The 15,652-nt window shown below is 41.8% G+C and overlaps 1 protein-coding gene across 1 annotated transcript in view; it reads left to right on the top strand.

The window, feature by feature from the left end:
• igf2r (insulin-like growth factor 2 receptor) overlaps positions 1 to 14,261 on the top strand; it is a 118,213-nt gene extending 103,952 nt beyond the window's left edge. Inside the window, exons 43-48 of the mRNA XM_052012070.1 lie at positions 1,491 to 1,637; positions 2,133 to 2,317; positions 4,149 to 4,335; positions 5,755 to 5,913; positions 8,282 to 8,351; positions 12,865 to 14,261. Of these exons, the coding sequence (XP_051868030.1) occupies positions 1,491 to 1,637; positions 2,133 to 2,317; positions 4,149 to 4,335; positions 5,755 to 5,913; positions 8,282 to 8,351; positions 12,865 to 13,305 (1,189 nt within the window). The 3' untranslated portion in view covers positions 13,306 to 14,261. The remainder of the gene's footprint in view (positions 1 to 1,490; positions 1,638 to 2,132; positions 2,318 to 4,148; positions 4,336 to 5,754; positions 5,914 to 8,281; positions 8,352 to 12,864) is intronic.
• Positions 14,262 to 15,652: the final 1,391 nt, after the last annotated feature.

The following is a 15,652-nucleotide window of genomic DNA, read 5'->3' on the forward strand; positions in this document are numbered from 1 at the left end:
CTCTGTTCCATTAGAAGTGGGGCAAGGCAGTGGAGAAGGTGGGTGGGATAAAAGTGGTTGTACATTTCATTCCACTTGGTAACAAAATAACATCAGTAAAGATCTATGACGAGTTGCCCTACCCAACCAACTTCAAAGCTGCATTGGCACTACCGCTGAAGGTTGCAAGAGTATCCCATCAGAATGTTTCCAATAATTCATCAATATATTTTCTTTTATGGTCAGTATTTCTCTAATGTTCTTGCCTATTGAGGGCAAGTTACTTCTTGATGTTGAATATCCCATACTGCCTACCTAGTCCCAACATTGGGCTGAAACATACTTTTGCCTGCAGTTCAGAAGAGAATACCAGCAAGATGCTCTTTGTAGATCATCGTGTTCCTGAGGTCTGTGCCTGTGCACCAAAGTGGGAACATGCTGTCTGATCTCACACTCCACTTCCTGGCTTGGGGGTCAGGGCTGGAAGTGCTGGATGCACTTAATATCTGGCTCCTCTGCATTATGCTGGCCAATGTTGGCACATCTAGTGCAACCCTGTTCGTTGGAATGGATGGGAAAAGGGTTAAAGGTAGGTACTTGGGGGCTTGTTATTTTGTTATGACTGTCTTTAATTTAAATGCATGTATTTAATTTGATGGAATCTTTTAAATCTAACTGGTCTTAAACATCTGATTATAAGAGATACTTAGAAACAGTTTTAAAGGTTTTGATAAAATCCAGTGGGCATGATGGTCTGGGTGCAGGACTTCTGGATCCACCACCTGGGATCTCGTCACCCCTCACGGTCTGCTCCAATTCATGGGGCAAGCAGGACAGTGAGACCTGGGGCTACTGAAGGTCAGTGTACCATGAGGGCCAATACAATGCAAGGGCCAGGATAAGCACAATCTAGTAAATGTTGTCAATGGCTGTAACCAGTGTATGGTGATGTGTAGCTTTGCAGAAAAGTTAAAGGGAGAAATATGCTTGGTGATGAGCCAAAAAAGTTCTCACTGTCCAAAGCACAGCTTCTAAGATCATCTCTGGATTTAACTCTGTAATATTTACTTTGTAAATACTGATTTATCTTGTTCCCAAAGGGTTTGGTATCAAGTTATCACATTACTGCAGTTCCAGATCATTTTTATTTTGTATATGCTCCAAATTGTGTCATCTCTGAGACAAGCGTCTGCTGAAGGTGAAATGTTTTTGTTTCAAATGCTCAAGCTATAAGGTCCCTTGAAAATTTGCCATTTCAAATGTTGGAGAGGATTGAAATTTAAGGGCTGCTTTATTTAAGGCATTTTTAAATTACACCTGACATTAGCGTATTTTGGTCTTCTCGACTTTTCGGGTTGAGACCCTTCATCAGTTGAGGTTTTTAGTGATCAGGAATTTGTTATTTCATGTTTCTACAACCTGATCTGACCATTCTGTGGATCCTCTTTTTTTTGGAACTTGCATGCCAAACCATTACTTGATTTTTTTTTCTTTTCCCCCCTTCTTTCTAGGTTTAATGAAAAAGAATGTGAATTTTTAATTTCATGGGAGACTCGTGCAGCCTGTGCAGTAAAACCACAAGAGGTTTACATGGTGGGCGCGACCATTAAAAACCCCTCAACTGGGAAGGAGGTGGATTTGTCGGCTATTTATTCCAAGTATGTGCTTGGCATTTTGAATTTCTCTCCATTTGTTTTGCATGTGACAAAATGTTAATTTTTAACTACTGCAGTATGTGAGATTTGTTTTAACAATTATGTTCTTCACTTTATGCAAATATCAAAACCCACTGACAAATGTAATCTCTCTCTTTGTACTCCACCGGTCTGCAGAAGTTTATAGAGTGAGCTATTGCCCTTTACTGCAATTTCCTAACTGGATTTGCCCAATTCCATTCTAATCTGTTTATTCATAGCTGAAGACTTGAGCACAGCTCTGCCATGCCTGCATCATTCTTTCTGACTTCCCCAAGGATCAGACCCCACCCCATCCTTGTCCTTGCTCTTTGGCAGCAAGCTACTGATTTCTGGTTAGGGTAAACTGTGATCAAATTTGTGGACTAGAGTCAGTGACCTGTGTTATTGATCCAGTGAGCTAGTTCGAATTATAGCAAATCTTATAGAGATTATAGCAAACTTCTTTCTGCATTGCAGGTTGTACAAAGCTTCTGGTGATATCAGGTCAAATGGTGATTCATATGTCTATGATATTCAGCTTTCGGGAATTGCTGACCCTGAGAATGTTCAATGCCAAGGCTCCAACATTTGTCAGGTCAAGGTGAACCAGCCTGCCTTCAGGCGTATTGGCGTACCAACCAAAGCAAAGTACTACCTCGAAGGTGACCCTTCTATAATTACTTTTGATTTCCTCCATTGACTGGTTAATGGTTAAGAAGAGAGTTGTACAAGTTGGGGTTCTTGTTTGATATCGCTGTCATAAACTGGCTGATGTTAATCTGTGGTAACCTATAACATTTATAGATTATAAACTATCCAAACTGGCACAAAATTAGTCTGACACTTCATTGGTGTACTGCACTATTAGAGGTATTTTTTGGCTGGGGCAGTTTGTTTATGCTGGCAGATATAAAATAATCTATAGTATTTGGAACAAAAATGGAGGCACACTCTCTCCAATGGGTTGCCATTGTTTCTCCCTTGACCAATGACACTAAAGCAGATGTTCTGCTTGTTAGTATGTGGCCATTTGTGAGAACTTGTTTTGTGCAACTTCTTCGTTACAACAGTAATTCTAGTTTGAAAACTACATCTCTGCAGGTGAAGCTCTTTGGGGCATCCTGAGCTTGTGAATTTGCAGTATAAATATATCATTTTCCCTATAATATTGCCATGTAATTAAAACCTTCCACTATAACATGTTTAAACTCAGAAAAAATTAGGAGTGGTACTATCGAGCCTTCGGTTAAATTTGAAGAAACTTGGAGCCCACTTATTCAGCATTTTCATATGATGTAAGCTGACGTTTTCTGAATCCTTTTCAATAACTTTCTATTCGAATATAGAGGAGCAGAGTTAATGACATAATGCTTTTAACCGATGAAATACGACAGCCCAGCTTTTATTTAGTTTTTGGTTAGATTTTGTTTATTATTACTATTTGGTTTGTTTTTTTTTTGGCTTGAGGTTTTTTTTCATATAATCAAATTTCTTTTTAAATCTTTTTCATGCTCTTTGTAAGGCACCTTGTCTCTTCGGCCATTTCTGTCTTTGCCATCACAAAATAGGAAAAAAAAACCTTCCCTCTGCTGTTGGTCTATTAGAAGTCAGCAGCAATATGGGATCAGCTGATATATTGTGTTTTCCAATAGCCAGCAATCATCAAAAAGTTCCATCGTGTTAGTCAAACTATTGCAGCTGGACAAATCTGTGAAGCTTGTATAAGTCTTAATCAATCTAAGCCTTACTCTTTTTATCCTCTGATATTTATATCCTATATAATTTAACAAATGATGCGGTTAAACTGACCCCAGTTCCCAGGTACCAGCCCAGTCTCCAGGGAAGACTGGAAGATTAGGGCCAGCCTGTCCACTTTTTCTGTGTTGTAGTCCATCTGATCCTCCTGACGTGTTGTGCTCCCCTTTTCTGCTTCAGCTCACCTTGCCATGCAAGAAGCTCTGGGTTTAATTTCTTACCTTTCCCCCCTCATGGGAATGAGCCTAGACTGTCATTGAATTATTTCATTAAAAGTCACTCCTGTTGATCTTTATTTTGGTTCACAAAATTTGGAAGAACGCGGCCAGTCAAGCAGCGGAGGCTGGGTTAATTCAAGAAAACTCAACTAGTCCAGGCCATGTTGTATCACCCACTCTTTTCAATACATTGAATTCATTGAGAAACAAGTATCCTGAAGAATCCCAGTGTCACATTTCCCAATCACTTTCAGTTCTTTCCAGACATTTGATAAGCATGCTTCATCCTGTCAAACATATAAACCTAGAAAACTTGGTCTTAATCTTCCCTGTACCAGATACACTTTTAATTTGTTCCTACTTGGATGCCAAGCACTTCCCCATTAAATGGTTGAGAACTCTTTTGTTATTCTTTGTGCTAGTATTATTAGCAACATTTTCAGTGCAGACGGTGGGTAATATGGAGGCTGTCATCAGTAAAGCGGAGTGACATGCATTTTCAGCCTACTTTCTATTCCAGATGAAGACCTGGATGTGGTTTACACTTCCAACTCTGTGTGTGGGCGTGATCCAGACAAGAACGTCTCTTCCACTGTACTATTGCATTGTAGCCAGTCGGCAGGAGAAGGGAAACCAGATTTCCTACACGAGACGTCAGACTGCCAGTACCTGTTTACCTGGTACACCTCGACTATCTGTGCCCTTGTGTGAGTTTCTCCAGCTATTTATAGATTTAAGCTGCAGAAGACCAATTTTAAATTTTTCTTGGTGCATTTTTAATCTATTGTTGGACTACTTAGATGTCACTGGGCAGGCAGTCAGTTTTCTGTTATGAATTCTCTGCAGCACCTTGTGGAAGTTTGTAGTTTCTTCTCTCCACATACCTCAGCATGTTATTTGCTAAAGGTTTTAAGTTATTAATCTTAAGATCTAATTCAAACCACTCAGTTTGAAGGAAGCCTGGGTGACTACTTGTACAAAAGGACCTGAAATGTTAACTCTGTTTCTCTTTCCACGGGTGCTGACTGACCTGCTGAGTGTTTCCAGCATTTACTACTTTTATATATAAGATTTGCAACATTGGCAGTTTTTTTTTTGTGTACCTTTGTGTTATCTGGAACATGTTTCTGACATCTTTGTAGATTAGCTGAGTGGAAAGGTGAAAGCCACAAATTCAGTAGTTCCTGTTAACAATAACATTTTGCAAACTTGTTTCCAAACACAACCCAGAACGTAAAGGTTTGCTCCTTTTTATAAAGCTTCATCAATTTACCAGTGCATACTCCTTCAGTAGGACTTGTGCAACCCTTGCACAAGTGATGAAATAATGAAGTGAAGTTTATAGTGAGAGGAAAAGAAATTATGGAGTTAATAACCCAATAGTGCTTTGGCTCTAACAAGAGTCAGATCTGCAGGTGAAAGCTTTGTAACCAAGTGACAGGCAGATTGATGTCCTTAAACCATAAGGATAAAGGACTGCTGTACCTGTATGACCACCATAAAATGTGTTGGTGCAGTGCACAATCTAAGGCTGTGAGAAAGAACTTCTTTGCTCTCTAGGGGAAATTGTTGATTTGCTTCAATGGCACTACTCTTGTTCCTGGCTGATACTGTGAATATAGTCTGGTGTTCAGTAACTCACTTTGAGTCAGACGGTTAATGGCTTCTCCAGAGTGCAGAACATATTAGGAAATGCTTTATTGTCAATAGATTCCTTTCGTCAATAATAAATCAGAAATCCAAATTCTTTCTAAAGTGGACATAAGATCTTGTGCTACTTTTAGAATAAATAGATATTTATAATGGAGACCAGGCCAATATTTCTCTCTTGATTAACACTGAGAAATCCAGTAACTTGGTTGGTACTGTACTGCTGTTTGTAACAGTTTGCCGGATTTCTTGTGTTGCATTGGTGTCTATGGTCAGTGTTTAATTGACTAAAAGTGGAAAGATTTTACACTGACTTGGAGAAGATCACGTTTGCAGGGTTGCTAGAGGTATCTATTTATGAAGAGGACTTTGTACAAGTAGAGAGAATGTGGAATTAAGAGTTGCAACAATCAGCAGAAATTCATTGGAAAACTTCTGCTCCCAGTGTGAGCTGTCTGACTTTTTGTTTTGAACAGGCCAGTCATTGATGTGATTCCAGATGATAAATCACAGGGTGGAGATGATGCCAAGGGCTTGTCTGGAAGGAGCAGAGCTGTGGGGGCAATGCTGAGCGTGTTGTTGGTGGTGCTGACTGCCTGCTTGTTCATCCTGCTATTTTACAAACAGGAGCGAAGGTACGAACAGAAGTGATTGCAGCCATGAATTTTGTTGGATTTGCTTTAAGATGAACACTGCACTCTCCGTCATATGATACAGTTTAAAACTTAGATGGATTACAAGTGAGAAAATAACTACACTCGTTAACATTCAGTCTGAGCTTTAAAAATTAGGGTTGGCACTCTCGCGAGAGAATTACCAAGATTTGCCAATCTCACCATGAGGAAATTTCTCCTCTTCTCTGTCCTCAATGGCCTGTCCTTCATTCTGAGACTCTGGCCCCTGTTCTAGAGCTAGGAGAATTATCCTCCCTGAATCTGACATACTATTTGCCCTCCTAATCACTTGCTGCACCTGCAAGTTGCCCCTTGGTGACTTGTAGATATTAACCAAGCAAAATATAATTTGATTTTCTGTGTTCTCTGCTTTAACTTGTTGTGCCAGCTCCCCATCTCCAGTTACAGCTCGGGGTGGGACACAGAACAGGAAATCATTTTCAGTTAAGTTGGTGGCTGTGAACACTTAAGATGTGATTAGACTATTGAATAAAGATGTGAATGTTGTGTATAGTTTAGCCATTTGTGTATAGTATGGTCCTTTTCACTAAGCAAGTTAAATATTTATAAGACCATAAGATAAGGAGCAGAATTGGGCCACTTGGCCCATCAAATCTGTTCCAGTTTGTTTTTACCCACATTCTCCCCATCACCCTTAACCCTCATGCCAATCAAGAACCTATCAGCCTCTGCCTTAACTGCACACAATGACTTGGCCTCCACAGCCCTCCGTGGCAACGAATTCCACAGATTCACCACCTGGCTGAAGAAATTCCTCTTCATCTTAGTACCTTTATTCTGAGTCTGTGCCCTCAGATCCTAGACTCTCCTACTAATGGAAACACCCCTCCACATCCACTCTATAAACATCTATGTATATCTGTCAATACCATCTTAATCTTGAGTCTTTCATATTTTATCTGCAAATTTAATACTTTCCTGTAACGCTGTAGCATCCTCCTAATTTGATATTTAACACTGAGTGCTTCTCAATGTTGCTGATTGATGTAAAATGAGTGGCAAAGGACCAGGGCCCGATGTGAACCCTGCAATTCCAGGCAAGAGGTTAGAGTAGAAATGCTCCAAGCTCCTCTCAAATTCTCAGTTGTGTTTCAAGGCAATACCAAATTGGTCATATTTTTTTTTAAAAAAAGGAGTTGCAGAGAGATGCAAGTTACGCAGCATAGTGTTATTATTTGTATTGCAACTTGCCTCATAACTCTGGAGACCTGGGTTCAATCCTGACCTCAGGCGCTTGTCTGTGTAGAGTTTGCACGTTCTCCCTGTGATCGTGTGGGTTTCTCATGGGTGCTCCTGTTTCCTGCCACATCCCAAACAATGCACCCGTGGGGTTAATTGGCTACTGTAAATCACACTTGGTATGGGTGGGTAGTAGGAGATTTGGGGCAGGGGAGAGTTAGTGGGCAGGAGGGGGGAAATAGTGTTGGGAAGGGGGGGGTTGATAGGATTGTTCTGAGCCATCATGCTTTGGGCCAAATGGTCTCTTATGTAAGAAGGAAGTATTTCAAACTATTGAAAATCCAGTTCTGGTTCAGGATATTCACCATTTCATAGTAAATTTGTCACAAGCTTGACCGAGTGTTGCTGTAAAAATCATGAAACTATTCAGACCAGTGCCTTTACTTCCTCGGGAGGCTAAAGAAATTGGGTATGTCCCCTTTGACCCTCACCATAGAAAGCATCCTATCTGGATACGTCATGGCTTGGTATGGCAACTGCTCTGCCCAAGACCACAAGAAACTGCAGGGTTGTGAACACAGCCCAGCACATCATTGAAACCAGCCTTCTCTCTCTACGGACTGTTGTCTACACTTCCCACTGCCTTGGTAAAGCAGCCCACATAATCAAAGACCCCACCCACCCCAGAGGTTCTCTCTTCTTTGTGTTCCCCCACCCCCTGACCTCCCACCTCCACCCGCCCCCCCCCCCCCCAAACAATCAAGCAGAAGATACAAAAGCTTGAAAACATGTACCACCAGGCTCAGGGACAGCTTCTATCCCACTGGTATAAGACTATTGAAGTCCTCTAGTATGATAAGATGGACTCTTGAATTTACTGCCTGTGGCCTTGCACCTTATTGTCTGCCTGGACTGCACTTCCTCTGTAGCTGTAACACTATATTCTGCATTCTGTTATTGTTTTTTCCCTCATACTACCTCAATGCACTGATCTGATGAAATGATCTGTATGGATAGCATGCAAAACAGTTTTACATTGTACCTTGGTACATGTAACAATAATAAACCACTTTCTAGCTTTCTTCCTCCTTTGTGACCCACTTATTTATAATTCTCTCCACTGTTCTAGGGAAGCTATTTTGCAAAAAGTGACTGGGTGTTGCTGGAGGAGAACAAGAGTTGCATACAAGTATACAAAGGTGAGGGTTTCCAATAATTTTGTTTTTAAACTAGTTTGTCCATCGGTATATTTTAAGTGGAGGTGCAAGAATACCAAACGTGATGTGGGAAGTTTTCTGAAACAGGCTAAGTAGAACAAACTTTAATTCATCAAACTATTGACTGAAGGAGAGCTGAAGAAGGAAATCAGTCCCAAGTTTCTATGTAAATATGGCAGAAGGAATTGGGATCTGTCCTGATGCAGGGTTTTGACCAGAAACATCGACAGTTCCTCTCTCCTCTCTACACACGCACTTACTGAGTTCCTCCTGCAGATTGTTTATTGTATGATAATATAGATGCATAAGGTTTGGGAACACCAAGTTACTCACAGACCTGAGTGTGCAGCTAAAGGATCAACGAGCTCCAGTCCACAGTGTGGGGTGAAAAGGGTTCCTGAAGAGTTTCAGATGGTTGTTTATCTGCAGATGAGAAAGAAGACTGAGGCAGTGGTTAGTTACAAGATTTGCAGGAGGAAGTGCAGAGAAATCTATAGCTCTGGTCTTCCCACAGTTCACTTTTAATGAGGAGAATATGTTGCCTTGTCTAGCTATGGCCTGGAGTCTTGAACTGAGTACCAATATTTTGAGTAGAGGACTGGTTCTGGCAGTGGGAGATGTGTTGAGGTTGGTTGTGGATCGGTGTAAACGTGCAGTTTCATTGGGCACATAGGGAGGCAAGTGGAACAGATTTCAGTTCACAAAGTAGGGGAGATGGGAGGGCTTTAGATTCTGGGGGAGGTGAGACTTTCCAGGCTCAGTATAGCTGAGGGATGGTTGGCTGAATTTAAACTGGTTTGACCAAGAGAGGGGAAGCTGCAGAAATTCAGAAGGGAGAAAAGCTGATCTGAAAATGAAAGTCAGAAAATTTGAGTTTGGAAGGCAGGGCAAGCTATGGTTGGAAAATGGACAGATTACAGTCTGCTTGTGCTCAATATGTACTAATGCAAAAGTATTGTGTGAAGGACAACAGAGCTGAAGGCTGATAGACTTCTGGAAGTGCGATATTGTCGGGAAAGTGATTTCAGGAAAGGAAGGGATGATGGCTAAATGTTTCCTATTTCAGCTGAAAGGGTGTGGAGGGGGGAGAGGAAGGGGAGTAGGTGGCAGAATTAGTTCAAGAAACAATCTCTCTATGAGCAGAATAGATTAGATACATCAGCTGAGGCTATGGGTTAAACTTAAAGGGGCAATCACACAGTTGGTAGTGGACCATAAAATGTGGTTGGACAAGTTGATAAGGTAGTCATAAAGGCAAGGAATGCTTTCCTTTATTAGCCAAGCAGAGAATATCAGAGTGAATTATCCTGGAGCTGTAAACAAAGCTGGTTAAGCCACCACTTGGGCACTGTCTGCAGTTCTTGACCACCACATCACAGCAACAATGTGATTGTATAGGTACAAGTGCAGGGGAGATGTTGCCAGGGCTGGAAACTTGTCGCCATGAGGAAGGATCAGATAACTTAGCATGGGGTTTCTTTGGCATAGAGGTAGCTGAGGGGAGATTTAGTTGAGGTGTATAAACTTTGGAGCAGTTTTGATAGGGTAAGCAAGAAGGATCTATTCCTTTACTAGAGGGGTCAAAAACTAGGCAGAAAGTAACTGGTAGATGTTTAAGAGGAGATGAGGAATTTTTTCTCACTCAGGGTGGTGGGGCTCTAGAACTTTCTGCCTGCAAGGGTGGAGGCAGACCACATGGTTTAAGTGCCTGGATGTGTGTACTTAAGAGCTGCAGGACTGCACTGGGGCATGTGGGGTGTGGTGACAGGGCACTGTTTATAAATTTGCTCTGACTCAGTTGTCTGAATGGTAGCCTCCTGACATCTTCTGTCCAGTAAGAGGAAGGTAAACAAGTGGATTTTGCTGCCAGCCATGCAGTAACAGTGCTGCTTCTGACCTGCAATTGAAACCTGAAAGGCCTGGCTCCATATTTCAGTCCATTCCTGTGGTGTGCAACTCTCTAGTCAACCTGTTCCTGTCATTATGATGTAGGTAAAAAGGATCTGGGAATTAGGGAGTTTGATAGAAACTTAAATCATGACCACCTAGGGTTGTAATCTTGAGATTACTCCCTGTGCCATGTACTAGCGAGTACAGAAATGGGAAGATGGGATAGATAATTGTGGGAGAAGGATGTGGAGACAGAGTTAATAGAGGGGTACACTGATATTCTGGAGCATGTCTGTATCAGAAAGGAGGAAATGTTAGAAATATTGATGCACATTAGGTTGGATCTCCAGGGCTGGATGGAATCTATCCCATAGGAAAAGGAAGGAGGTTACTGATGTCCTGACAGATTTTTGCATCTTTGTTGGCCAGAGGTGCCAGAGGACTGGATGTTAGTGAATATCATCCCCTTATTCAAAAAGGGCAGTAGGGATAAGCCTGGAAGTTACAAGCTGGTGAGCCTTACATCATTGGTAGAGCACTTGATGGGGAAGATTCTGAGAGATTGGATTTATGTTTGCTTGGAAAGTCAGGGCCTGATTAGGAGGAGTCAGCATGAGTTTGTGCAGGGGAGATTGTCTCATTTGAGTATTTTGAGGAGGTAACTAAGAAAACTTGATGAAGTTAGTGCAGTAGACATGGACTTCAGTAAGGCTTTTGATGAGGTCCTGCTTGGTAGGCTGGTGCAGAAGGGATTCAGTGTTGGCAAGCTGGATCCAAGTTTGGCTGGATGGAAGTCTGTAACAAGTGATGTATCATGGAGATTGGTGCTGGGAACTTTGTAATGTATAGATGACATGGATGAGAACGTAGGTGGTCTGGTTAGTAAGTTTGCAGACACCATGAAAACTGGAGTTGTAGATAGCGAAGAAGGTCATCTAAAGATACAGCAGGACACAGATCAGCTGAAAAATTGGGCAGAGTGGTGGCAGATGGGATTTAATCCAGACAAGTATGAGGTAATGCACTCTGGGAAGTCAAATTCTGGTAGGAACATTGGGACCTCAGAAACAATGTACAGAGGTGCAAGTCCAATTGCTGAAAGTGACAACACAGATGAATAGAGTAGTGAAAAAAAAGGCATTTGGTACGCTTGCCTTCATAGGCCAAATATAAGTGTTGAGACATCCTGTTGCAGTTATACAAACCATTGGTTAGACCGCACTTGGAGTATTGTGTACAGTTCTGCTTGCCGCACCACAAGAAGGGTGTGGTAGCAGTAGAGAGAGTGCAGAAGAGATTCACCAGGATGTTGCCTGGAATGGAGGGCTGTAGTTCTAAGGAGAAATTAGATGGGCTGTTTATTCTCACTGGAATGTAGGGGGCTGAAGGGTGATCTTATAAAGATTTACAAAATTGAGTGGCAGAGATGGTCAATCTTTTCCCCAGGGTAGGGGAGTCTAGAACTAGAGGGCACAGGTTTCAGTTGAGAGGAGATCAGAGGGGCAAGGTTTTTTTATCTCCCTTCTCCTCTTCTCCCCCCCCCCCCCCCCCCCCCCCCCCCCCCCCCATGCAGGGTGGTGAATAGTTAGAACGAGCTGTCAGAGGTGGTGGTGAAGGCCGATACTATTAAAATGTTTAAAAGACATTCGGACAGGTATGGATAGGAAAGATGTAGAGTGAAACGGGCCTAATGCAGGCAAGTAGGATTAGTGTTGATAAGCATCACTTTTGGCTTGGATGAGGTGGGCCAAAGAGTCTGTTTCTGTGCTGTTCGGTTCTATGTATGATTCTGATTCTGTAATTATCTGAAAAGCTTGGACTTTAATCCCATGGTTTGTGAGATCTGCTGCGATGAAAGTGAAAGTAAATGGATTCTTCAATCCTGAGAATTGCTAAAGTACACAAGATACTGGAGGGACAGTTTATGGAGCACTCCGGATGTTGGAGCTGCCTGGAGCTGTTTGTGTAGCCTGGCAATCATTGTCTGATGCTCATTCCTTGAGTTGATGGTTTCTCACTTGACGGGGGCTGCTGTCCTGCACTCTTGCCACCCCAGCACAGCTCTGTAGATGTTGGTGTTGCCCCACACCAGCCAAGAATTACAGGGCAGTGATTCCGAGTTAGGTTGCAACTGTCAGACCAGCAAATGGAGGTACAAATCGATCGAAGCAAACTCGGGCTCATTCTGGATGTGCTGTGTCACCCAGTGCTCAGAATGGTCTACTCACGAAACCAAAACTGAATTAATTCAATTAGCAGACATGGGTAAATGGCAGTGGTTGGCATGTGAGAGGTTGAGCCAAACAGCCTTTTGCACAGAGCAGCACCAATTAAATGTGCTGCTCTGTGATCATGGGGATTGACACAGCTTGCTCATTTCTCTGCTGTATAGATACCTATTGCCATTTGATTAGTGTCAAATGGTTAGATGGTCATTAAAATTAGCTTTACCTGGAACTGTTGCATTGGAATTCCAGTGTGCAGACTGGTGAAAGATGTACCTGTTGTGCAAACCATTGACTGTCACTGGTTCAATTAGTCAAGCCGGCATCGCGTTGAAATAAGGGCAAGAAGTTATTCAATTTTTCTTTTCTCTCCCAATCAGATTAATGGGGAGGAGGAGGGTGATGAACATGAGACGGAATGGTTGATGGAAGAAGTCACATCATCCGACGAGAGTTGTCCAAAGCCAGGAAAAGAGTGTCAGGAAAATGGTCTGAACCATGTCATCACCCGACCTGTAAACCCGGACGTCTTTGGCTCGTTCCCACTGGACGATCAGGACAGTGAGGATGAGGTGTTGACGGTGCCCCATGTGAAAGTCAGCTCCAGCAGGACACGTGAGCCCACGTCCATTGGCAGAGAAAACCAGTGGCACCAGCACAAGCACTTCCACAGCGGAAGTGACGAGGAATTGCTCGGTGTGCAGAATGAGAGCAAGGGGAACTCGAACTCAAAGCCTCGAGTGAAGCGGGACAGGCCGACAAAAGGCTCCCAAAGTATAACGTTTCACGACGACAGTGATGAGGACATGCTGAAAGTTTAACCATTGTGCCTGTCTACTGACAAATCTGATAGGACAAACGCTGACAGACATGGATGTGAGGAGCCTGTCTGTCCTTTATTCTGCTGATAATTTGAGTAACCCTGCTGATCTGCAAATTCTAATGGAAGGGAACTGCATAAACAATCCTGACTGTTTACAGTGATGTGTAAAGAAGAAAAATTTCACTTCCTAGCAATTGCCTAAAGGGTATTTATAAAATAAAACAAGCTTGTGCACATGGCCATTTCAGGGGATATTGTACCTGAGTATTGTAAAGAGCTCTGCGATGCTTTAACTTTGATCAACTTTTTTTTATTTGAAACAAATCAAAAGCAGGGGGAACAGAGTAAAAGAATGTCTGTAGCTGGGTATTTTTGATTAGCTTCCATGAAGCACTCCCTTTTGCATTAATATTTATTGGAAGTTGTGGAAAGATAGCAAGGGTTTGTGGATACCGGTACTGTAATCTTTCTCCCAAGCAGGAAAAGGGATGTGGGGAAATTGGAGGGATTCACCATAATCATACCTTTTGGGGTTATGATTGATGTCAAGAAAGGTCATGTTAGAGGAAGGGCGAACTATTGTTGTTTTGAGAGATTGCTGTGCTACATGCAGGAATGTAAGATGGCAGGCAAATCAATTTAGTCCTATTGCATGTCCCTCCTCTGCGTACCCTACATTATTATTGTCCACATTTGATAGTTGGTACCAAAGTGCAGCAATATGTTTTGGGCAAATGTTTTTTTTGTATCTAATTCAGGTTTGGGTTCAAAGATTTTTAATTATTTAGCAATCAAAGTTATGTGATTTTTGTTTTCCTATGACAGGTTTGATAATTTTGTTGTAATATGAAGCACACCACTCATTACAATAAAACATGAAAATTCCCAATCTGGTTATGCTTCATTTAAGACTATCTTTTTGAGTCTGATGTTATATATAAAATAAAAGAAAAATCAAACTGCAAAATTTGAAATGTGGTTTTTCAATTGCAGTTCAGTTTTGTGTGGCTCGATGATCCTTGGTGTTAATGTTTTGGTAAATTGCACTCCATAAGGAGACTGTGTACAGTTATCAGATGAGTCAGCCAGTGGATTTCATGGAGTTCATGTAGTGTAATGACCACGTTCATTCTATATTCACAGCTTGTACATGGTGTTCTGAGCCACATTCCCAGGCAGTGGAGTTTGACAGCTACTTAGCTAAATTGCTTTATTTTCTCTTTTGCTTTTTCTTGCTGTATAAAGCAATAGAAATACCTATTAATTTCCACCTTGGTTTTAGAATTCCCTTGTTTCTATGGTTTATTCCCCATCTATTTTGGATGATTTTACCCAGCAGTTCGTTCCCCATTTTGTTTTCCTGACATCTGCTTGGTTTCTCATAACCCAGATTCCTTTAATGTATTTTAGTCAATTCCATTGTGTGGGTCTGGTTCCTTCTGTGCATCCACCTCTACAGGTTTCTGTCTTTGACCACAGTAAGGAGATGAGGAATGGCTAGTCGCAGGGTTGTAAAATCACAAAGTTGGGATGGATAGTCAGCATTGAGGAGGAAAAGGTTTAACCAACATGCCCCACCCACTTGCAGTGAACTATACATCTATAATTCAGGAGAGAAAAATAAGGTAAATTAAACTGGTTTATTATTGTCACATGCACTGTGGTCCAGTGGAAAAACTTTGTTTTGCATGCCATCCATACCAATCATTTCATCACATCAGTGCACTGAGGTACTACAAGGGAAAACAATAACAGAATGAAGTGTTACAACTACAGAAAAAGTGCAGTGCAGTGGACAATAAGGTGCAAGACCACGGCAAGGGAGTTTGTGAATTTGAAGTTGAGTCTATATTGTACTAGGGGACCGTTCAATAGTCTTATAACAGTGGGATAAAAGCTGTCCTTGAGCCTGGTAGTATATGCTTTCAGGCTTTCATATCTTTGCCTGATGGGAGAGGAAGGAGAGAGAATGTCTCGGGTGGGTGGGGTCTTTGATTATATTGGCTGCTTTACTGAGGCAGTGAGGTGTAGACAGTCTACAGAGGAGGGGCTGGTTTCTATAATGTGCTGAGCTGTGTCCAGAATTCTGTGGTTTCTTGTCTTTGGAAGGAGAGACTAAACCAAAAAGGAAAACTTAATTTATCCCAGAAGGAAAATGTTTGCAACAGAGTTATCAATGAAATGCTTCAAAACTGGGAGGCAATGGTATTAATCGAACTGTTTTCCTTGTGAAAAAGTTGTCTTCATGTGGGTGATGTGGCAATCCAGCCTCCACAATGACCCACAAAAAGAGTCATTAACATTTTTGATGACAAGTCAAGTTAAAGCACATTGACTGAAATAAA

This window comes from Pristis pectinata, chromosome 3, assembly GCF_009764475.1.
Source record: "Pristis pectinata isolate sPriPec2 chromosome 3, sPriPec2.1.pri, whole genome shotgun sequence".
In the NCBI taxonomy this organism is placed as follows: Eukaryota; Metazoa; Chordata; class Chondrichthyes; order Rhinopristiformes; family Pristidae; genus Pristis; species Pristis pectinata.